The 25,495-nt window shown below is 36.9% G+C and overlaps 1 protein-coding gene across 1 annotated transcript; it reads right to left on the minus strand.

The window, feature by feature from the left end:
• Positions 1-8,104: 8,104 nt before the first annotated feature.
• On the minus strand, positions 8,105-22,197 carry LOC109857805 (paramyosin, long form). Its single transcript, XM_020434513.1, has 16 exons — positions 21,814-22,197; positions 20,498-20,554; positions 18,157-18,243; positions 17,901-18,067; positions 15,669-15,906; positions 15,470-15,589; positions 15,211-15,360; positions 14,924-15,070; positions 14,590-14,806; positions 14,264-14,391; positions 13,961-14,073; positions 9,724-9,919; positions 9,506-9,634; positions 8,955-9,326; positions 8,336-8,790; positions 8,105-8,152 (listed from the first exon to the last, which is right to left on the minus strand). Exons 1-15 carry the CDS (start codon positions 21,931-21,933, stop codon positions 8,395-8,397), a joined length of 2,637 nt encoding a protein of 878 aa, XP_020290102.1. The 5' UTR covers positions 21,934-22,197; the 3' UTR covers positions 8,105-8,152; positions 8,336-8,394.
• Between the last annotated feature and the right edge of the window lie 3,298 nt (positions 22,198-25,495).

Raw genomic sequence — 25,495 nt, forward strand, 5'->3', positions numbered from 1 at the left:
TAAAGAATATACAAAAATTTATTATATATAACGTTTATATATATTATGATACTAATGAGGATAAAAAACAATACACACACATTTGTATATTAATATATATAACACACACAAATAATTATGTATTATAAATATCCGTTATTCGATTTGATTAACCGAACCGAATTGACATTCGCTGTTTCGGGCGAACAAGTTACCTCAGCGAGACGATCGAATGCGTTCGCACGGATGCGCCGCAAACAAAATTGGGACATTGCGCGACATGTAAACGTATCAGCTTAGCTCCAATTGGACGTGTCGGCAGATCATGAGAAATGCCTCCTAAGAGATAACATTTTTCTATGTTGAGTCTGAAGATAATATGGAATTTATTTATGCGCGCCCGAAGGGATTGAGTTCATGTTGGGAGCATATCTTCTCTCCCCGTGTTACAAGAGAAATGCATATCTTTTGGTTTCCCTTCCTCTCGAAGAAAAAAACAAAAATGCCAAGTTTGCGGGTTGAAGTGATTACACAGGGTAGATAAAAAAACCGAACAATCGGCTGAGTAACGGGGATTCGACGAATTCGAAGAAATTGAAAAACTTGAAGTTTGTCGATAAAAGTCAGGACTTCAGGGTGAGAATCACAATGACCATGTTCAGCAGACTGAGCAGATCAGTGAGCACTTAGTGATTCTTCAATATGATTGGTTTCTACATTTAAATCCAGCGAAGATCTAAAGGCAAGATTCAATCATATTTAAGAATCACTAAGCGATCACTGATCTGCTCAGTCTGCTGAACGTGGCCAATGTTAACCTTCACAATGCGCTAAATATCGTGCAAGATTTGTGGCTCATTGTTCGGTTTTATTTGTCGACTCTATATGTATACTCTTAGTGTAGTAGACACATCCGAATGTTTTGCTCAAAGTGAGTATTTTTGTGTAATAATGCGCACGGTGAGACTTTCGAAACGTGTTTTCTTTGTAACGCAGGAAGGCTGAAATTGAAAGATGTTGAGCTCAAAAAATACGCGTGTATCGTGGCGTGAAAGAAGCGGGAATGTATGAGAAACGTGCGAGAATGTGGTAGGAACTGGACTAGGACTGATACGGGAAAAAAAGGAGAAAGAACAAATTCGATACAAAGAAAAAATTACGTGAGAGTAATATATTTTTTCGTGGAGTTTTTGCGCGTGGAAGAAAGTAAGGTTATGAAGTACAGCGAAAATGATGGGCTAATGTCCGATTTCTTCATCTCTGGCAAGGTCTCGATAACTATATCTAAAAGATAAAGTATATCTTTTTGTATATCTTTATCTAGAGGTTAGCTATCGAAAGGTATGAAGAAATCGGGCCTAAGTGGATACGCCAGACGAGCGGATGTAGTTAGGTAAGAAGGAACCAACTAGTACAACAAATATAGTCGCGAACATATTTGAAATAACTTTACGATCTCACAGTTTATATTGCTACATCACTTTTAATGATACAAGTTTTTAAACATCTTCTATCTAATAAATATCTTATCTAATAAATCGTAAATATATACGTTAGACTTACAAATAAAATTCATTCTTATTTTTTAAATCTTAATAATTCTGATCATGTAGAATGTTTTCAAATTTTTGAGAAGGATATATACACACATGGTAGCTTTGTATAACAAAGTTAAATATTCATCTATATATCCAATTCCTTTACCTCTGATAAGTTCTCGATAACTTTATCTAAAATATAAAGTATATCTTTTTGTATATCTTTATTCAGAAGATAGCTATCGAAAAATGTGAAAAAAAAATCGGGCCCTAGAAATATTTTACTATGAGGTAACGTTAATTTGAAGTTGGTTTCTTTTGCCATAACCACGTCCAAGTAGTTCGTAGATCATTTCTATCAAATCTGTCAGATGCGTGCTGGTGACGCTGGCAGCGCTTACAAATTTGCCAAAAATTATTTGTTTTATAAATTTCGTTAGATTTTGAAAGAGTTTTATAAATTTTTTATGACTATTTGTGCAATACGTCTGCGCGCTGTATTTCAGTGAGTTGAAAAGCAATTTGTAGTGCTCGAGATAGGTACGTAAGTTGGTATACCGCGAGATTGAGAATGTGACGAGTATGCGTATGGGATGTGTCTCTCTCTGCGAAACATAATTGCAGTTATCGACGAGAAAAATGGGAGAGAATGTTTCCTTGTCTGTTTATTCGTGAATAACGGAACGGATTCTCTTCCCGTAGATAACTGATTACATCGGTAATAGTGTTTAGTATATATTTCCTCTTTTTGACGAAGCGAAGAGGAGGAATACGAAAAGCGATTTATTCGGAGTGAAAGATAGTAAACGTAAGCAGAAAAACGCGTGAAGCAGAATTTAGAAAGAAAACCACAGAAAGATAAGAATCTTCGTCATCCAATAGTCAACGTAAAAGTCTGCGAGGTAACAATTATTATTATATCATAGACGAAAGAACGGAGGATCCGAACACATAATCGTATTTTTGTATTGTTTTTTACCGATGACGTCGAACGAACGTCATACTGATTTTCCTCTTCCGTTTTTACACGCTCATGACGTTCCGATCCAGTTGCATAGTTGTTTTTAGTTGTTCGTATCAAATCATTGCAAATAATTCTTAATTTGCGCAATATTAAAGTAAATCGTTATTTTGATAAATAATTGTTTTCAAATTCTGCAATATTAACACATTAGGATTATTAATAATTTATTGTTTATACTATTTTTAACAGAATAGCAAAAGATATAGTTTTAAAGATTGTTATATTTTAACGGAGAAAACAATTGTGTGTGATATAAAAGATTTGATTTCTCTCATCTTTTATTAATTTATGTTTGTTGAATATTTTATATTTACATTTTCTGGCGATCAGCAACTGTAATTGTGCAAATCAAGAATAATTTGCAACAACGCGATAGAAATGCAAATACGATATAGAGAGACAAAGATGTCTCTAAAAATCAACTGGTCCATTATCGTTTGAGAAAATCATCAAAACTCGTTCCCATTTTACTGACGGTCAAGACGAGACAGCAATGAATCGTGCGATTTGATTGCATTAGAGTGACGTTACACGATTCGTCGCAGTTCGCAATTCACCGAAAGACTGAGAATCTAATGTTCGACTAGTAGATAATGAGTAATTAAGGTTGAAGTCAGAGACATTCACTTACCCTTACTCCTTAAAGTTAGCTATAAGACTAACACTTACACTAGAGTTTGATTTTAACTTAAAATTGATTTTCTTCCAATTAATTTTGATTGACAAAACCGCGCTACTAAAAATTGGAATAAATATTTTTTTTGGAATTGTTATCGGAAATTATCATTTTTCTATTATTATTTTATTGATTTTTCGATAATCGTCTTTATTTGGTTTATTTACGTGTCTTATTCTCACTGAATTTTATTTTATATTCATTTTTCGAATCGATCGATGGATGAAATTTGTTTCTCATTTCCAGTGAAATAAAAGCACGAGACTGAATTGTCTTAACGATATTTAGGTATCTCTACTTTTTCTCTAACTTTCTTTTTAGGATAAGTATACAGTTTTGAATAAGAATTTTATTGTTGAGAAATTTTTTAACTCGGATTTTTATATAGACTTAATGAACAGAGGTTTGGGAATGTGTGTTGATTCGACTATAACCGGAAACAATAGTTGCTGGCAACATTATGTACTCGTGCGTATCTTAACGAGCGATCCGCTCCAAAGACGGAGTCTTTTGTTCGCTACCATACATTCCTGTTACACAACATGTAGGTTAATTTATCATACGTAACTAACGATAGTCCGTGCATCAGTTTGGCTTCGCGGTGACGATTTTATATTGCGCCGGATAGTGCGCAAATCCGTCAGTGTCGTAAGTGCGCGACTGATGCTTTCCCTGCAACTGTTTCCATACTGCTAGTACAACTCCCTGTGCCAATATTCGACCGAATGTTAACTAAAGCGCGAGAGAGACAGATAATAAGTAATATACAATATATTTCCACAATATGCACTCGCGCTCGCGCGAATGAGGAAAAATATCTCCAGCATGAATTTTTCTATGCATCACGCAAGTGTTTCATAAATACTAATATTTGTTGCAGAATTAGAAGACTGAATATAAAAAAAAACCAGTAGATTAAAGAAAACACATTAGATTACTTAATTCTTAAGCAAGAAGAATTTTTAACTGAAATAAATTAATTTTATTATACTTTTGTTTAACAGAGGGCAATCTTCTAAACTATATACATATAATATTTATCTGACAGAATATAAAGATGAAATGCGGAAATATAAAAAGATATTTTTCCTCTTTACAACACATTTGTATCCGCCGTCAGTTTTAATGAGAGTCACAGAAATATTTTGTCTGTCATTTGTTGACTTCAAACAATTGATATTTTTTTTTTTTACATTAGAGTACGCTAAAAATATCTACTTTAAATATATTTAAAAAAAATGTTAATTGTTTTTGAAGTTGACAATTGAGAAGATGCGAATGTTTTTGTGACCTATCTGTATATTTCCGGGCGACGATATCAACGTCACTCTTGAGCTTGTCTTGCCGTCAAATGTATATTATCTCACTGCAACTGGTTCGCCGAACCGTCAAACAGTCTGACTTGTATCTAACAAATGCCGAACTGCCAAATGATATTTCATCCTCCGCACCCTGTTCCATTCCCTGTTTAAGCCCCCCATACTTGTACAAAAGAATAACAATAAATTAGAAGAGAATGTTGCACACGCGGGCTTATGCCCGCATCGATTCCGCTAGTTGGAAGAAACTTGTACCTTTAAGGCGATTCACACCGTCTATTTTGATTTACGCTTTAGATACCAGTGTTTATAACAATTACCGGTGGAAAGAAGAAATTTGTTATCGCCAAAAATCGCATTGTCTTGGTGTTATGTAATTTATCGTTTTATCACTTTCAGATATCGACACATATTATTGCTAAGTACAATTTATAAATAATTTTCAAAAATCTTTTTATCTCTCTTTTCTACTTATATAAAACCTACATTAGTTTTGTGAAAGAAAAATTGTGTGACGCTAACAAAATTTTTTCAACTTTGTAGTTAAAAAATAATAAGTTATAATTTCTCTCATCTTTACCAGAATAGTGCGATTTTTTGATCGATAACATTACATATTATATTAAGAAAATAAGTTAATTAGGGATTAAAAAAAAATACAATATACTAAAGGTTTTATAGACCAAAAATACTTTCTATTCGTTTGGATAGTTTAGAGGAGAGATATATCGCAAAGTTTAAATGACTATAAGACCTCCGAACAAAGAGCTTTTATTCTATTTATTCTCCTCTATATTATGAAACAAATGTTTTTTAATAATGCTTGCGATATGTTCTTTATATAAGTAATCTTTAATAATCTATTATTTTTGTGTTGTTTGTTCTTTTGTAGCGTTGTTTATATTCAAAAACTCGGTTCTGGCAACTGTGTTATATATTGTAATTTCGTATATTTGTTTAATCAGGGAGAAGAGCGCTTGCGCGTTTTGTTGTGGAATTCTAAATTCTAAATATTAAGTCGAACAAAAAGTCAAAAGATGTCATCAATTGTGATAATGTATTTCTAATTGTTTTTCTAAATTATTTATTGTTGATTTTATCTAAATTATTTGTTTCGTCTAATTCTAGATTCTCTTTTGTTATTTGGTGCGAATAAGAATTGTGTGATAAAAAAAAAGAGAATTATTTCGAATTGATTTGACGAACGCGATTAGCTCTTCATTTCTTTTTAAGCATATGGATTACTTTAAAAAAAATAATTACATATTATGAATAATATTATTCTATCGACGATATAAGTTCGTAAATTTCATCTCAAGCTAGATTATCGTTTGAAAGACACGAGTGTAAAACATGATAAGTGGATACGTTTCAAATGTCACTTATTACTGTTTTACAGCCGGACTTTTCATTTCTATTCTCCGTGTTTCATCCATTTCATTGTATAATACTCTGTACATAATGGTGTAAATGTTCATCGACAACTTACATATGAATAGAAACGAGCACTTGTAATTTTCGTAACAACTCGGATGAGTGAGTGGTGAATGGTATCATTTTTTTCTTTTTTTTTTAATTGCTCGTACCATGTGTGTAACGAGCACATCTCACATCTCCCTCTCTCTCTCTTTCTCTCTCTCCCTCTCTCTCTCTCTCTCTCTCTCTCTCTCTGTCTCTCTCTTCTACTTTTCCACACACATACTCTCAAATATATAAATATAGTTGTGTCACAGAAGGTTGTTGCTGTTAAAAGTTTATCTTGAAATATGAATGAATTTGCGAGGTGTTTGTCGGGGCTCATATTGTAATAGAAATATAAAGGAGTAATAAAGTCAAAGAGTTTTCAACGTTAAGAGATACAAAGCGAGATTTATCGTGTGATGAGAAATGTATATCGAGTCGGGTGTTTTAAATATGAAACATTTGCGGAATGCGTTGAGATTGTACTAAAAAAAAAAAAACAAAAAAAAACAAAATAATAATAATAAAATGCACATAAATTGCAAATTGTAATTTAAAAACAAAAGAAGAGAATATATAGAAAGCAACAACTCTTTCTATGGACATATTTTGCTAGAAAACTTCTTGATTTGATACACGTGAAAGACTGAAATGCTTATTTTTCTCGAAGTGAAAACAATCTATAACGTTAATGAATGCCACGAACATGCGAGAAATCGTCGACGAATCCCATGAGTTACCGTTTTTTCTATAATTACTGCAATATCACAAATCTCGTGTGTCTCGTGACTCATAATGACAGCGTTCGATTTTTATCGAGAACGTTCTTTGTTTTTTCCGTTAACATAGTGGTTGAACAATCAATCTTTTAGACTGCGCGCTCAGTTTTCAATACATATATATATATATATATATACAATCGAGTTTTCTACAATCTATACAAACCGGTGACTTGTTTAACCAACCATTAATTACTGCCGCTGTATAAAGCGTGCCTGGCGGTGTGTGGATGGATATCTTAATATTGTTAATAGATATACGTACCTCTAATGTTATTAATTATTATTAACTCCTGATTTGTAATTGAGAACGTGAGATTGTTGGAACCCAAACGTACGAGATGCATGTAACGAAAGGAAGGCTCTTTGCTGTAGAAGCAAAGTTTTGTAATAATTTAAGGAAGGAATGTGATACAAAATATAAATCTGACAAATTTTGCGGATGCACGATTTGAAGAGGAATTCTCATACGCTTTGGGCTTCACAAATCTGGCTTCTAAACGGACCCTACTAATAAACGCCATAGTGGTCTGCGAGAAATAATTAGCTCGAATAAATTAAATTTACTTTAATGTATTCCCTTTTCTCTCTTTACTTATTTACCTTCTGCACTCACTTACTTTAATAGTTTTTATTAATAAACCTAATTTTTTATTAGTAAATTCTAAAATTTATTTCATTTACACACAGGAAAATAAAATTGAAAATAAAACGCAGCGATTTCGTACGTACGCATTTCAGTTTATTTATTAAATTAATTGTTGACACAGGTTATTGTGTATGTTGTACAGTGAGAGTAGAGTGTATATTGGGCAATATATTACCTATCTATATGTAGTAATAGAATAGAATTACAAAGTTAATTTAAATACAATTGCGACACGCGCGAGTAGAATGACGCGAATTGCCACTGTCTTCTTCTCATGTTCTTCTTCTTGTCCTTTTTTTCTCTGCCCTTACGCTCAATTACATCCATATAATTAAGACAAGAACATTATTAAATTTTCTTGCTTATTCGAATTATATATTGATATATTGTTTTGTTTTTAGATTTTTTTTTAGACATTTTGTGTACGAGTCTCTTAAATGAGAGAGATGAGCGTTGAGTTTTATTTTGTTACAACGTTTTCGTTGCGACGTATCGCATTTCGTTAGCCGAGCAAATTCGAATTTACGACGGGTCGTTACGAAGAAAAGCACTGCATTTCCATTGATATTTATTTGTTTATGCAATTCCAGTTGCTCCAATTAACTCCTCAAAAGTAACACGCCACGCGGCCCGTTGAAAACTCTCTCGGTTCTTATGATAATTGACGTCGCGTCTTTTCCTTTTTTTTTTTTTTTTTTTGTTATCTTGACGTGAGTTCATATAGCTCCTGTTGACAATAAATATTTCAATTCTTATAATCTATTTAAATGTGACTATATATTACTTGTTCGTCCATTAATTTTAAATATTTATTTATTTTAAGAAATAATCTGTTTTGTATAATTATGTAATTAAATTATCTCAAGAACTTAAATTATTCTATCTGTATCATATTCTACGTCAGACATACGTTTGTAAAGACGACGACGCGACGTTCGAAGTGGCAAAGGTGTTGGTGACGATGGCAACTTATACAATGTCTTGCCTCGTCTCTTGGACGAGGTACACCTGGGAGCCGGGCACGGTCGAGGTGGTGACGAAGCTGCGGTGTTTGGCACGGATCAATGTCAAGTTGCTCTCCGCCGTGTCGGCGCGATCCTCCGCGGCCTCGAGCTCTCTCTGGAAGCGACGAACCCTGGTGACGCTCTGCTGAGACATGCCTTCCTGTTCCTGCAGCTGCCTCTTGTAGATGCTGACTTTCTGATTGGCCTTATCGAGCGATTCCTGCAGCAATGCGATGTTCTTCGAGTCTTCCTCAATCTGAATCATCACTTCCTTGACGTTGCGTTCCTTCTTGCGCAAAATCTTCACGGTTTCGGAGTGTCGGCGTTTCTCCTCGTCCAGTTCGAGCTCCAGATCGCGAATCTACAATAGTGTGTAAATAAATTTACTTAAAAAATATATAATGTCAAAAACTTTTATATGGACTGTGACACAAAGAGGTACGTATACAAAAATAAATTATGAAAATATCTATACAATTGTTGTGATTAAGTAGAAAAATTTTGTGAGCAAATTTTTTTTCTCACCCTAGCCTCGAGTTTGCTGATGATGCGTTTGCCCCCAACGATAGCGTTAGCCTCGACCTCTTCCAATCTTACTGATAAGTTCTTCACCTCGATCTCCAACGACTTCTTGATAGCCTCGATTTTGACAATACGTTCCTGTTCTTCATGCAGAATTTCAACAGTGTGCTTGAGCTCGTTCTGCACTCTCTGGTATCTCTCATCGCTGACTCTCAACTCCTTGGTGACCTCCTCGTAATCTCCAGCCAATGTAGCAAGTTCTTGCTCGAGTTTAGCCTTTGATGAAGCGATGTTCACGTTGATTGTGGTCAGTTCGTTGATGCGACTAACCGATTCCTCGTATTGTTGCTCGACGGATCTCTTCGCGCGCAGAGCCTTTTGACAAAATTTATTTTTTGCATTTTACGCAGTTTCAGCACGCAGTACACATATAAATTGTACATTTAATCATCCTACCTTTTCTTATCCTTAAAGGATAAACTAAATGTTTAATTAAAATTTTTTCTTGTTGTTCAAATACATGAAGTTTTGCAAATTATCATCGTGATACTTACGGATTCGTAATTGCCGCGGATTTCTTCGAGCTCGGCCGTCAATGATTGCAGACGGCGTTGACTGATGCCCAGCTGGTCCAGGGTCACTTGCAATTGACGCTGTACTTCGTCGTAGTGAGCTTGCAGTTCCTAAAAGAAGATGTTTCGATGTGTGAGACATGTAGTCACTTAATGTTCTCTCTCAATGGCTTGACAGAATTTAAGTATAGCAATATTACCGTCAAAGTAAGGGATTGTTTCTTGATGGTCTTTTGCAGATCGATGTTGTTCTTGTTGGCTACATCCAAAGACAATTCCAACTCGGTGATCTGGAGATGGAGCTTCTTCTTCACGCGTTGAACCTCGGTCTTGAGCTTCGTCTCGGCTTCAACCACGCGGGCGCTCAACTGCTCGATTTCAATGCTTGTCTGTTTGCTAAGTAATTTTATTCAGAGATATATAAGAATAGACAGTTTGTGTTTCGATTCGTAAGTTATTATTAGAACAATTACAATTTGAACATACAATTCCAATTATAAATTTTTCTATTTGCTCTATTTATTTTTTTACGTTTTACTCTTCGATTACTCTTTCCAATTACTTTTTTGCTACTTGTTATGTAACTTCTATCAATTTACCTCATCCATCCTGGTATTTAATTCTAGGTCTTATACTTACGAAGTATACAACTTCATGAAAGAAGAAAGGGTAGAGGAGAGTAGAATCGTCAGAGGAAGGAATCATAAAAAGAATATTTTTTGTTGAAACATGAAATCAAACACCGATTATCGAAATTGTTTATTTCAATTTTAAGTAACTTCAATTTCAAGAATTGTTTATTTTTATTTATATTTTATTTTGCATTCCTACCTTTCTAAGCAATTACATTATCCGGACTTGTTTTCCGTACTACTAAAATCTCGATCGGGGTATAATGTAACTCTTACCTATCTACCGCGTTTAATGTTATAATATTCGCATCCCCGACAATCGTTCAAAAGCTCTCGTCTCGCACGATTTTGATACCTCTTGTCCAGAAAATAATTGCTGGATTTCTGCTCGTATCCGCGCAGCTCCTTGCTCAGCGTGTCGAGCGGCTGCGTCAGCTTCTCCACGTCGATCAGATTTTTGGTCCTCTCGTCCATCAATCTGCCGTGCGCTTTCTCGTCCCAGAGAGAGTGCACGGTCTCTCTCTGAAACTTGCGGATGTCGGCCAGCTCCTGGCTCTTGGACAAGTTCTTCAGAGCCTCCGCTCTCAGCTGGAACTCGATCGCTCTCGCGGACTTGCCGCGTAGATTTTTACCGTGTTCCAGCGCATCGTGAACCTCTTCCATCATCTGCACGTCCTTCAACGCCTGCAATTTGATGTCGTTCAACGCCTCCTGCTGCATCTCCTTGCTAGCCTCGCTGCGGACGCGAGCGCTGGCGAACAAAAGCGGCATCGGTAGCCTTCTCAGATCCTTTCCCGTGCGCGGCAAGATCTCCTTGGTCACACGACTGGCGTGCACGGTCTTGGCCAGGCTGAAGTCCGAGCGATTCGCTATCTTCGGGTGTTCGGTTCGGACGAACAGATAAAATGGTCAACGTGAATCTTGGGTTGTTTTAGAGCGTGACCGCTCGACGTTTCTCCGCTCTGTACGCGGCGAAACTTCTCCCTTGGGAAAAACCGTTTTCCGTCGTGCACGCGCACTTACGCGACGCTATGGCGCTAAACTTAGCCCCAGCGATCCAGAATGCGAACGCGATCGCGCCACACGCCGACCGACTCTCTGTTGAGACTCGACAGCGACTGCCAATGCACCGGACACACTGCTGACCATCCCGTGTGTCTCCCTTTCGTTCGGGAGACGCTCAAGATGGATTTTTTGCTGTGCGACTTGGCAGACTTCGAAGTTGATCAGAACCGCGAGGAATGATCCAAATAATGAAGTGCCAAGAAAACCGTTCGTTCGCTTCCGCGATAGTTTTATTGGTCAACCCGATTAGTCGCCTTGAGCTGTCAAACACGTATTAAATCTTTCTCAAATAACAACCGAAACTGTTTAAACATGTATATTTTTCTTTCTCGTGTTTTATGCAGTCTGTGTTGCAGAACAATCAAATTTTATATTTAAAAAATGTTAGGTATGTTTATGTTCGTTGAAAACATAATAGAATCTTTTCTTAGAGAAGATAATACGTCTAAAAGCCAAAACAGTGACAAAGCCAAGACAGTCCATCGTGTGGGTGATGCAACGCATTTCAAAAATATTGCAGTAACTATGCTTTACAAAAAAAAAATACGAACAATTTCACTTGTGTAACTGAAAAGCGTATCTCTTATACTATTTTACAAAACTATTACAAAATTATTTTTATTAATTAATGAAATCGTTATATATTACTTTTACTTATTCTCTTTCAAATAATTAATGTTTATTGTTAACAAAATATTGTATTTGTATTTGTATTCAAAGTTGAACAAAAAAATTTATCGTGTTGCAACGTCTTTTCACCCGAGAAGAAAAAAAGGAGTAAATTGCAAAAAAAGAAAAATATAGCGACGTCAATGATGACACAAATTACGCATGGCATTCGCGAACGCGCCTTTGATCGTTGCTGCTCGAAACGAGGCAGCCTCTTCCGCGGCACCAAATTTAGAAACCGAAAAGGTCAAGCAGTCGCCAAGACGCGCGGCACTCGGAAAACAGATCTTGTATTTTCCAGAAGGCGTCCGAAGACTCACCGGAAACTTTCTCTCTTTTCCACACAACTATCGTACCTTGAAGCGAGACAAGTGATCTCTGGCGTCGTCCTCGGCGTCGATCGCGTGTTTAATAAGATCGTCTTTGGTGTAGGGTTGTACCTCTTTGTTTTCCCACAAAACTCGGCTGTCGGACCACGGTAATTCGGGCAGTTCAATTCTTCTTTCGCGTTCTCTCGACAATGTCGATCTCGATAGAAGTCGCTTATTGTCCATGTAATCGATCATCGGCTGATAATAATTCATCCCGTATCCGTAATTTATATCGTAGATGTATGTCGGATAGTGTCGCCATTTTGGTTCCAGCGGCATGTGAATCGGTGGCATGTAACCCGCCATTTTTGATAAACGAATTTAGATATTATCACGCAAACGGAGTATTTATATTTTGTTTCTTGTAAATTGTCAAAAACTTTGTGAATTTTAATCTAATGCGCGCGTCATGTAACGCGTGTCGAATTTTTCGCAATAATATTCGATTTCTGTCTATTCAATGCTGGTGTTGCTTGTGACAGAAGAATCGGCAAAAATTGGGTCGGTGGTTAGGTGGTATCTTTTGTAGTTTTCGTTTGTGATTGCCACATCGGGAACAACCAATCAGCATCTCCGAATAATAATTAGATCATGACTGATCGGATTTGTCGTGCTTATTAATAGTGCGTTGTTACGCATATATGTTACGATCATATGTGCGATCATATGTCCTCATTACTGGATATTAATCTTTTCATTTTTTTTCGCATTTGTAATATTTTTTTTTACCATCTGTATCAATTATTACTCATAGCGGACTAGTTTTTATATAATTATACTATTGTAGAAATATAATTTATATTTCACTTTTTAATTTGTTTCTAAACTTCAGTTTTATATTAATGAAAACATTTATATTTCCTTTTTTGAGTTCTGATTAATTGATTTATTATTTATTAAGTTTCTGATTATTGAGCTTTGCATAATGTTGAAGCGGCAAACATATCGCTAAAACTAATTTTGAGATGTAACTAATATCGATAGCGCACTTCAAGTCAGATATAAATAGATGTCTGTCAGGTATAAATAGATAATTAGAGGTCACATACGCGAGAGAAAGTGCTACAATGATTAATTGTTTAAATCGATCAGCGATAAATTTAACTACCTTTTTAATGTACTAATAATAACGCTACACACGGAATGCTATATAATTAAGTAAAAATAAATCTGATTACATTACGGTTCAAAGTACTATGATTAACACTTCAGAGAGTATTATGATTATCCTATCTTACGATACTTTATCTTAGTATTCTTATTTTGTAGAAGGACAAAACAGAAGCAAGTAGAAAAGTAAACTCTAGTAATTAAAAACAAAAAACAATCGCGCGTATACGTATAGCATAAATGGAATTTCTTTTTTTAGCCTAACAAATTCAGTCTAGAAATGTGGTTTTGTTTATATAATTATGATTGCGTTGGCATAATATTTTTTATAAAAATGTTCTTTTTTTTCTAATCCCAGGTTGGAATGACGTAAATATTGTAATCCAAAAAATATATATAATTGTTTTCTAACAAAATTTGATAAATAAAATTAAAAATTTAATAAAAGACACTTTATCATTCTATAAAAAATTCGAATTTTATAAGAATAATAACTTAAAAATTAATATCTTTAATATAAATAAAAATATATAAAAATATATAAAACTGTATAAAAAATTAATAAAAAACTATTGTTAAAAGTGACTTACCGAATAATTTCAATTTCTTCATCCTTCTCCGCAATGCGACGTTCGTAGTCGTGACGTAATTGGCTCAATTCGGCTGACAACCTTTGAGCACGTTGCTCTTCAATTTTGCGGCCCTATATTAAGTTATTTTTGTTTATATGAAGAAGAAAATTGAATTTAATTTGACAAAGATATATATTGCGAAACCTTATAATATCTTCTCTCTTGCATGCTCGAGTTTCAATTATAAATATGTCTACTTTTATTCTTATATCTTCTGGTTTTGTTGTGTGATATATTAATATATTGACAGTTACTACTTACCGCTTCAGCTTCTTTGTAAGCGGCAGCCAATTCTTCACGTTCATTTTCCAATCGGCGAAGTTCGAGCTCAAGTTCGTGCAGTCTGCGGTTCATGTCAGCCAACTGATTCTTAGCGTCGCTAAGATCATCTACAACAGTATTATAAATATTTTTCTCTTTTATAAATTAGAGTTTTATATTTTTACATGTTGTTTTACGAATGTTCTGAAAATGGAATTCTGTCCAAAGAAATTCGATAAAGAGACTTTATTTAAGAAAAACTCGAATTTTGTCGAAGATATACTTCAAGGTAAAATCTTTGAATTATCATTAAAGCGACGAATTACCTCCAAGTTTCTTGTTCTCACGAGCCAATTGGTCTTTTAGTTCACGAGTCTTGTCGAGCTCGGCGTTCACGCGTTGCAACTCTTGCTGTTTGTTTCGGAGATCGCGCTGGCTTTGCTCGTACATGGCAAGAGATTCGTCCAAGCGTGTCTTCAATTCTATATTGATCTTCTCGAGATGTTCAACGCGTTTCTGAAGTTCACGAGCAGTTCCATTGGCCTGAAAAAAAAAAGAAGAAACACGACGGTGTAAGAAATTTTTCTAAATAGCATGAAATATTCTTGTGATAAAAAACTTTGCTTACAAAAGTTCAAAAACTGACAATGGAATCATCACCTTTTCTAAGTCGATGATGAGAACTTCTACTTCCGATTGCAGGCGCGATTTCTGCTTCTCGAGGTTGTTGATCTTCACAAGCAAAGTTTCAATTTGTTCTTCTTGTTCCTGGATGCGAGCGGAGTACTTACGACGAAGTTCTTCCACCTGCGAATTCACAATAAAAATTTGTCAATATATTTATGTAAAATTCTATTGCAGAAAATGGGTGAGAGAATTAGGTCACCCAAATATGTGTAAAATTAATTAAATCGATGTAATTACAGTTTTGTCGGAAGCACAATTACCTCTTCGGCTCGAGCGTTAGCCTCGGTCTCGTACTTTGATCTCCATACTGAAACTTCTCCATTAGCCTTGACTAATTGACGTTCGATGTCCAAACGCGCTTCAGACTCTTCTTCCAATTGAACGCGAACGGATTCCAATTCCACCTCAACCTGTCGATTTACGTTAACAATTGTGTAATAGTCAGTGATGTAATAAAAATGATAAAATCTATCTTGAAAAAAGTCGTCAAAATCAGGTACCGAATATATGAAATTATACCTGATGCAGTGAAGCCTCAATCAGCGAACGACGGCGTTCCTCATCTTCAAGACGACGGCGGGCATCCTCGAGTTGACTCACGATTTGTGTTTTCAAGTAAGTAACGTTCTCTATGTTTACCTAAAATTTCAATTCAATTCGTAACAAAACTGGAAAATACATAATTTAACTATGAGAGAGAAGTATCAGTGAGGTTTACCTTAAGATCTTGAACCTCCTTGGTCAACTCGATATTTTCTTGCGACAGCCGGGTTTTGTGGCTGGTGATATCGACAATCGTACGGTTCAGTTCCTCGATTTTGACATTCAACTCAGACACGTGCACTTCGAGTTTCTCGACCGTTTTAATCGACAACAGCTTCTCCTTGGTAGTATTGTCGAGTTGAGCGAGGAGCTCATACACTTCCTGCTGGAATTTCGATTTTTCCTTGTCAGCTCTGAAATCACAAAATTACGATTTTGCTAAGATGTTTATTATCTATTTTTAACGGTAAAAGAAATTACTTTTTTTTAAGTTACATATTTAGCTCATAGAAACGTGGCAGAACAGTAATTTTGTAAATTAAATATACACGAAAATAAAGTCATTTTTGTAAAATATTGAAATAACATTTTGTATCACAAGAAAATCACATATTTAAATAATTTTGGTTTTAATTATTTTTTTTAATTATCAGAAAACTTTTTAAATGATTTATTTCGAAAAGAAAAATTAGGAAAGCAGATGGCTTCAACTAAATAATAATACGTGTCTTTAAAAGACAATACCGTACAACCTATTCCTGTATATCGATCGAACATTTTTCGCAATGGACACATCGACAAAACCGTCACACGTGGGTCCGACTTTTCTGGATACCGCATAAAAAAATGTGACCGATATCAGATCCATCTATCTACACGAGGGTGTAAGGTATCGGTTAACCGATTCTGGGGATAGTGGGGATCCGGGACGGTCGCGTGTACTAATATGGCGCGCTAACGTTGGGGTTGCGGATTGCCGCGCGACTCGTACGGTTAAAAATAGTCATAAGCCAAGTAACCGTGCGAGCAAAAGGAAGACGAGGAGAGAAAGAGAAACACGCTGCGATAGAGGAAGACAGTTGAGTTTTTGCGCTTGGAAAGAGAGGGAGGGGACCGAGTGATGCAATTATATCGAGATCTACAATGCACTCTCCTCGCTCTCTCTTTCTCTTTCTCTCTCTCTCTGTCTTCCACCAACAGGTGGGATACTTTTTCTGCTGGCGTCATACTCGTGACACAACAGAGAAAAATAAAATTTGGAATTCAGGACAACTGTTCAGAGATTTCACGACGTGTACATTCGTTCACAAAAACTTAAGAATGCAACGATAACAGTGATTGATATATCGACGACATAGACGACAAGTGTGCGTACGTCATGTGTTTGGGCGATAATCGAGATTTATAAATTGACGGTGATATCACGGGCAAAATATAACCGGACGGATCGTATTTGACACCGCTTACATTGCATCGGTGAAATTAAGTAACAGCTGCGTGCGTCGATTAGTTATTATTCTTGGCAACTATGCATCTACTGTTCCGAGATCTCGTCATTTATTACGTTCGTTAACCATTCTCAAAATGAAAACTTTCCCGTTTGTGAATCGTTTTTCTCCGATTGGTCTTTTTTTCGGTCGACCGTTAAAAGAGCGAAATCAAAAAGCGGAGTCGTCGCGCAAACACACATGAATATCCCGTGCACGATCAATCATGTCTAATTAACGCGGCAACGCGGACGTTTCCAGGATTGTCAACGTCCTTGTAAAAACGACGAGATCGGCGCTTCGAGTGGCTACTATGTTTAGAAGAGCCGGGCTAACCGAATCTTCGTGTATTTCAGTTGCAAGTCGCTCCTTGGATCGTGGCCAGTCGCCTCGCGGCTAGCATAATTCGCGCAAATTTTCTTACATACAGTCACTCTCGTTTGTGTGACGAGAAACCGCGCTATAATTATCCACGTGACACCATGATTCATTACGTTTTCCTCCTCCCTTTCGACGTCTTTCCTGTCTTTTTCCCCAAACATCGCACGACGCTTCCTCATAGAATCGCGATTTGCTACGCGGCCCGAACTTCCGGCCGGTTCGCCGCAGTTGTTTATTGATGCTTCCCCGGACGCGCTTTACACGCTCTCGTTTCAAAGAGGGAGATTAGCAAGCGTTTACACTGGTGTCTGCTTTGCGAGCGCGACTGTGCATGAGCCCGCGAGCTTTCTGAAATTACAGAACCTGTCTGGTTTTGATCGACCATTTCGGCTTTCTCGTGGAAATATTGAACTTCAAAGTATCCAAGTGGATCTGACAAGGATTAATAGCAAATAGTTACAGATCAATGTGTGTGTAAGTAAAAGAGAAGTCTCCTTAAACACGTTTAATCGAATTTCTTCACAATTTTCTCTACCAACCTGGCGCGTGCTTTCGAAAGCTGATCGATCTGATCCTGGAAATCGACGACGACTTCCTGGTGCTTTTTGCGCAAGAGATGTGCGGTCTCCTCGCTCTCGAGATGAACATCTTCGAGTAGTTTGCGCAGTTTGGCCAGTTCCGTGTCCCTCTTTTTGTTGATCTCGAACTGCACGAGGACATTATTGAATTATAATTTGTTCGCGAGTTCTGTAGCTAATTCATTAACGTAGAGAACATCCTTGTGCAAATACTCACTTGAGATTCGGCGCCACCCTCAGCCTCTTCAAGGCGTTCGGACAGCTGGATGACTTGCACGCTTAAGTCAGCGCGCTCGCGTTCGATCTGCAAGAAATTTATGCGAATTAATGTTGCAAAACTAGTAAACGGTAATTAAAATGAAAAAACAAGAATGACATAAATTATCCTTTAAGAAGCACGTCACAAAGTAGAAAAAAATTACGTATTAGTTGAGTCATAGTTTTTTTTTTAATTTATTTGCGACATTATTAATCGTTGTTTTGAAACGCGCATCGGTACATGCTCTACAAATGGTATCATATCGTCAGTAACATGACGTCAGATTTCTTCAGCGTGAATAGGACGATCTAATTTCGGACGCGGAGTCTCTATATCGGGAACTTTATTCATATTACAAACGAGGCATTTGTTGAGAAAAGACAGCGAATCCACTCTCACAGTTTTACGTCAAACTATCTCTCACACACAAAATTTCTTCTTGATATTCCAGATATTTTCCGAACGTTATATTTACTGTATAACATATGCGTATTTGACACTCCGCAGTATAAACGGAATTGAATCGACACGTATATACAAATACACGCTCAATAAACAAACCTATAAATTGAAGTATTAGATTCGCATTTGTTCTAGTATGCAAGGAATTCATTGTGTCTAAATGCAGTGTGTGCATTTCGAATGCATAAACGAAGAAATACGTGAAGCGTTCTGAACGCGTAAGACGTGTTAAACGTCATTTCAATTTTCGGACTTTATAGTTTCGAAGCGCGAGGAAAATTTTGGCAGTCGTTCAAGTCACGGCGTCCGTTACACGCAGATTCGATTTCTGAGGAATTTCAGGAGACAATGAAATTTGAGAAGTTCTTATAGAATTTAGCCTCCCATTTGCGGACACGGTGTTCTTTTTTTTTTACGAAAAAGTAATTAATCGAGCGAATGTTATCAAAAATGCAACTTTCTACGATAAATACTGTCAGATATTTATGAAAATAAAAAAGTATGTAAATATGTTTTCTTATTAAAAATTTAATTTCTAATAATAAAAAAAATTTTGCAGTCTTTAAATAAAAATACTCATTTGTTTAGACGCAAAGAATTATTTTTGAATGTTGTATTTCAGTTCTTCTCTGCGTGTTGAAAGTTTTGTGAAAAAATATGCGATAGTGTTTTATTTGTTTGTAAAGTAGAAAAACCGTGTTGAAAAACGCAGGAATGCGGGAATGATCCCGAAGAGAGCTTCGCGTTCCTAAAAATAGATGCAACTTAAGAGCTGGACATTTCGACCTACTACTCTTTGCTTTGCAGTGAATTAACTCTTTGATTTCTTTTGATTTTTTTACTTTGATATGATGATGTAGGTTTGCAATTGAAATCGCATTTTATTTTGATTTAGAAGTTGATTTAATAAGATTAAAGATCGTATGTATTAAATCATGTTTAAAATAACAGAATGCCGTTACAATTCTTCACGCTGTACATATTGCACTTTGTCTTTTCGCGGCTGCGAACTTTCGGAGATTCATTCGAGAGTTATCTCTGATTCTAAACATAGTTTTCAATTTTCCGCTTTGAAAGTTTATCGGTACAAGAATTTCGATTTCTAAAAAGCCTTATTTGCAAAACACATTTGCTCGCTACAGGATGTTGTGTGTAAAATATTTATCTCGCAAAATGTCACGTCAACACACATTACATTTCGTATTTCGCGACGTTTGCTAAAGACTACCGTTACAATAAATTCTACATCAAAACTGATTCTTCTCTACACCGATACAAAGAAGTATAGTTTCAAAATCTTAAATTGCAAGAGGAGTTGCCAAAACAACTTCACACGAGACTGTTTCTTGTATTTCTTGTACAATACATATTAAATATGAGATAACTTGGTCTTTTTCTTTTGTCTCTGTAATCATGCTTGTTGTAAAATACATGATATAAATACGAGTAAAACATACTCGAGCAAGCGTCTTTTTCATTTATTACAGAATACAAATAGATAACACATATGAGAATAATTAATTAGTATTAGGTATTATTATTAGTAGAAAATATTAATTAGTTAGAGAGAGTGGCCATCTCTCTAGATTAATTTGTACATTAATCTACACGTAATATCTCGATATTATTTGTTTAAAGCAGCACGTAAAGCAAAATCGTCTAATCCAGTCAGTTTGATTATATTTTAACAAGTGTGATAAAATGTCGTCAACTAAAATGACGATGGATGATCAATCATTGTTAGCAGACTGTTTCGACATCTGCTATTGTGCATGACATAATTTTCAGGATTGCTCAGATCCCGGGAGAAATGCACGAGGACAATTGTAAAACTCACCCTCTGACGCAGCTCCCTCTCACACTCCAGGTCATCCTGCAGTAGGCGGATTTTGTCCTGAAAAGAGAGGCAATCGGGATTAGAGGGTATATCACGGCGCCCGTTATAGAGGGTCGACACTTTACGTAATCGCTCGACGAAAATATCCGACAGCGGAGGCTCGGTATTTCGGAAAGACGCACGGCCTCCGCCGAATAGATTCGTCCTCGGGAGAAGGAGAGAACGACGTCGCGACGTCTGCTGAGCGCGTCTTCGAAAGCCGCTCGTCGGAATTATTTCAAGAAAGCCGCGCGCTTTCATGTCGGCTCGCCTTAGGCCACACAAACAGCCAGGCCACTAGTTGCAAGGAATGAAGAAATGATCTTACTTGCTCGTGCGGCGTGCGAAGTCGAGACGATCGTACGTTTCCTCATACTTCTCTCTCGGGACGGAATACGTCCTGAAAAGAGCGAGTCCTCGGATCCGACGAAGAGTCGATTGTATTACGGTGCAGGGGCATCATCTTGAAACGGGATCTCTGAAAAGACATCGATCTGGCGCCTTGGCACGATCGTCATCTCAAACCGATATTCCACTGACTATTTTTGTACACGAGCAATCCGATAGCTATAGGAACAGCCGTACACTTCGGTTCCTTGTCGGGTTGGCACTAACATCCCTTATGGTCACTGAACTTTCGCGATTCACTATCTTCGTGACTAGTCACTACTACCGTATTGTTCACGTGCAAATTTGTCATATGTCACTACGATGACGCACGGGAACATTTCTTGGATCTTCGTGTTCCTCAGAATCTGAGAAGTATTCAAACTGAATTTGGAGCGTGTTTTATCCCAGAGTTGTAGAACGTCAATGTATCTTCTCTCGCTCTTTTCTTATGTTGCAATGTTCGTCAAGTGCTGCTTCTTTGGAAGTTGGATAACTTTTCAGCGTACGAAAGTTTCTAATTTAGCATAAGAGAATTGTGTTATCTTTTGTTTAGAAACGCAGTTACTACAAATTTTACCAATCATCTGTGTTTGAAAAAAAAATATATATATTAATAATTAATGTACTATTTTAATGTTTTTCAAAATTTTTAATTCTTTTTTTAACTTATCGAAAAAAATTTTTCTCGGTCTCTTTTCAATATTATGTGATTTTTTATGCTAGAGAAATCAAATTATTTTGCACAATGTACTTAGTATTTAATTAGAGAACATTTAAGAACTTTGTTCTCGCGGCTGATGTTTTTTCTCCCGACTGTCGTTCTCTCCTTTCGATTTTCCCGAAAGGCAATATTGGACATGAGCACTTTTTTTTTTTACAGGACCTACCTCGAGTCTACTGAGAGCGCTCAGGTCGGCGCTGTATTCGATGCTAACATCGGCATGACCCGCACCGCCCGTAGAGCGGTATGTGTACTTGGAAGTCTTGGCAACCGCAGAAGACGACATCTTCCTTGCTTCGTCCTCTTCCTGTGTTTAACGTTGATTTAACTCCTTTCGTATGTTACGGGACTCAAGTCCTGTTCGCGTATCCTTTCCGCCTGAAAGAATCTTTCTGCGCGCCACTCGCCAAGTCAAGTCGCCTCGGCTTCAGTCGTCGGTTGTGCCCGCTTCTTGTTCACGCTCTTCTTCTTCTTCCTTCTCTTCGGGGTTTCGGAGCCGACCAGCGCCCTACTCGTAGTGCGCGACCCGTCGTCGTTCGTATGGCGCGCCGGCCGCTTCATGGCTTCGTCAAAATGACGATCGACGCAGGCGCACTAACGTCAAAAAAGCCCCTACCAGGAACAGCCAGCACACTCGTCATCGTTGTCTTCATTCTTGTCGTCTTTATCATCACCGAGGGGAACCACCACGCTAGACGCCCACGGTGTCCAAAGACAGTTGCCAAATCGACTTCGACTTGGCCGACTACGGAGATGATATCAAGGAGAGAGGATGTCGCTCCCTGATGACTTTACTATGTCGTGCGGGTCTCAAGGTGGCACGCACAAGGACTGTGTTTATCTAATGTTTTCTAAATTACAAAAATACTGTTTGTACCATAGTTAGACTTAGAAATCTTCTGAGTATGTAAAAATAAAAACAATTCAACAAGTTTAAAAATAAAAATATAAAAAAAGTTTCTACAAATAACAAACGATTACATTGTAACAGACAGAGAACTTTTGTATTCACAAAAATATAGTTTTTTATTTACAAAAATAAAATTATTAAATTAAAATTTGTACAATAGAAAAAAGAGATACTTCGGGTATTCTTGATGTTGTTGTAGCTTGAATTGAAGCTCGATTATCGTCACTATAATTTTGGATCATTCGGCACATTGCGGTGCATACGGTGCAGCCGGAATTAAATCGGACGCCCACGTTTCCAAAGAGAATTTGTTCGTCCAAAACCCGTGTATACGTAGATGTAACTGCGTCGTAACCAATTTAGATTTAGTATAGTGTACTTGAAAAGAGACGTGCAGGGTCGAGTAGAATAGTTCAACCATCGATGAGACAAGGCGCCGACTTATTCAGAGATCTATCTACTTACAAGCGTGGGAGCAAAGGAGAAAAATATCAAGACATATCAGACAATGTCACTGGCTTATGCCAAAAACAGAATACATGTTTATGAATCAGTGATTCATTTGTGATTAATTCAGGAACGACGCAGATTGTGACTGATACGGATATTTTAGTACGTTTGTTAAAATGACGAAAGTTCGCACAATCTAAATATTTGATAAATAGTTTTAATATTATTTTATAATATAAATTTATAACATAGTAATGTTATAAATTACATATTATAGTGTAATAAATCGTGTTTTTTTTTAAATAATTTATTTTAGAAATTGAACTTTGTTGTCTTATCAAGATGAGCATCAATCATATTATCAGGTAAATAAAATAAAAAATATATAATACATAATTGTTAATAAGAAAAAATACAAATCTGATGACTAATTAGTTTTCATGAATTTGCTTGAAAGTCCTGCCGATTGTGTTACAGATCTACAGCCGCGCCAGACATTATGGTATTCACGAGACAACGCTGTTGACAATACGACAATGAGAAACACGAATGCCACGCATAGTTGTGTCACTGAAACGAAATCTTGCGGAGTGAAGCTTTACGAAATAATATAAATTAATAAAGAATATATATATATATATATAATATTTTCTTCTCGGTGTAAGAACATTTGGCGCTATATTTATATTGAGTTTATCTACGTTCCGAGCCAGTGAAACAAGCAGACATTAAAAGACGTGGGAGTGCCTGTATAAATATTTATTTTCGTCCTTTATGACCCATTTGACCGTAATTTACTGTAACAAAGCCTGGGTCTTGTCCAAGAGGTGCTAAGAATATTTAATTGAAAAAAAATATTTTATCCCGCAAAAATTTATTTTATTGTTATCATTTCTCTAACAAAAGTGAAAGGAATTTTTTCTTGTTGTTAGATCTTGGGTGTTTTAATCCGATATTAAGTTTCTCTCCCTCTGCAGCATCCGAAGTTCATCGAGACACGCAGCTGATCAAGAAACTGAAGAAATGAAGAAAGCGGAGACTTCTCCGACGTTTCTCTACATCTGCTCTTCGTCATCATGCATTCCGTTCCGTTCTCGAGAAACTCTGGACAGCAAGATCGCGCACTCGTTTCGAATGCTTCTTCTTTTTCCGTCGGATTGCCAGTTTTCACACAATTTCCTCGATCTCCCACTTCATCCTACTACCCACGAGTGTCTATAAAAGGTTGTCAGGCGATGGTGGGCGAAAACGCTCAGTCGGCCTAGCCCGGAGAGCTTACCAAGTAATTTGAGATTGGCCCCTTCTCTCTGAACGTTCTGCTCATCGCCTCCTTCTTCACTCTTCGTCACCTTCATCCCGCGATAAAGTGGCTCGCTCTGGTGGAGAATTTCAGGTGTAAAGAGAGAAGAGGTGGCACGTCGTCGAAGCGCAAACGCGAAAATAGCTCTCTCACATCTGTCCCTTCTTCTCTTACTTATTTCTCTTTCGAGCTGACATCCCCGTTTTTTCTCTCTCCTAAATCTCTCAACCTACCTGTCTATTTCTTGCTACCCCTGCTGATATTTACACAAACTGAATATTGTATGTCTTTATTTCAATTCTTTTTCTGATCTTTTTAAATCTATTCAGTCTCACAGATGGGATTAAAATAATTTGTTACCGTTGTTGCATTACTTTTATGTGTCTACATTCTTTCTCATTCCAGCGAGGTTTTTGCCTGAAGAATAATAAACTAATCCCGCCGTTTGCAATTCACCGCAACATGTTTCATGTCATGTTTGGCTTTGGACTGATTCGGACCAACTGGGTCGTATCGTTCATTCTGTTTACGGAGGAAGATCATGGTGTGAAACGAACAAAAAAAAGGTCACTCGCTGAAATTGAGCGCGTAAATTCCTTAAACAAAATCCACACTTGATGTTTTGTTGGAAATGAAATTTAAGAGATATTTTATTTTCAAAAATGCAGACTAACAATTATTTCCAAGTCAATTAGCGCATTGCTCTAATTTTCTAATCGTCTAATTTCTTTCGATACCTGCAATTATTTGAACATGTTAATAATTTTTTGCACGCTATCCTAGATATTAAATATCTAAAAACTGCACTTACGCAAAGTTGTGTGAAAAGGATGGTTTTACATAAGTCTGTAAACAATTTATTAATATCGCGTCCCGTTTTCATATGTTATAACACGAATTTCAGCTGTTTCTTGTAATTCCACACCTGCTACAATTTGCTTCATATAATTATAGAGTTATCGGTTTAGAAATTCAGGAAGAGGGCAACAGGTGGGTTTTCGAACAGGCCACTAGAAACCTCTCGCTAATGATGAAAGTAGTACGTGGGCACGTATGGCGCGTCAAAACAAACCCCCTCCACCTGGCCCCCCCACCACTTCTGGCGCCATTGCCCCACCACGGTGGATTTCCCCCTCCCTTGGTGGTGACTGGCCACGCCCACTGGAGGGGATGGAGAAGTGACATGAT

This window comes from Pseudomyrmex gracilis, unplaced genomic scaffold (assembly GCF_002006095.1).
Source record: "Pseudomyrmex gracilis isolate BER0280 unplaced genomic scaffold, ASM200609v1 scaffold_174, whole genome shotgun sequence".
NCBI classification, from domain to species: Eukaryota; Metazoa; Arthropoda; class Insecta; order Hymenoptera; family Formicidae; genus Pseudomyrmex; species Pseudomyrmex gracilis.

What these genes read in the sequence shown, in the direction of transcription:
- LOC109857805 (XM_020434513.1), bottom strand. Translation starts at nt 21,933, where the DNA reads ATGTCGTCTTCTGCGGTTGCCAAGACTTCCAAGTACACATACCGCTCT. An exon ending in TTGAGGCTTCACTGCATCAG is followed by an intron (nt 15,361 to 15,469) that starts GTATAATTTCAT and finishes GTAAATCGACAG; the next exon opens with GTTGAGGTGGAATTGGAATC. An exon ending in CTAACGCTCGAGCCGAAGAG is followed by an intron (nt 15,071 to 15,210) that starts GTAATTGTGCTT and finishes GTGAATTCGCAG; the next exon opens with GTGGAAGAACTTCGTCGTAA.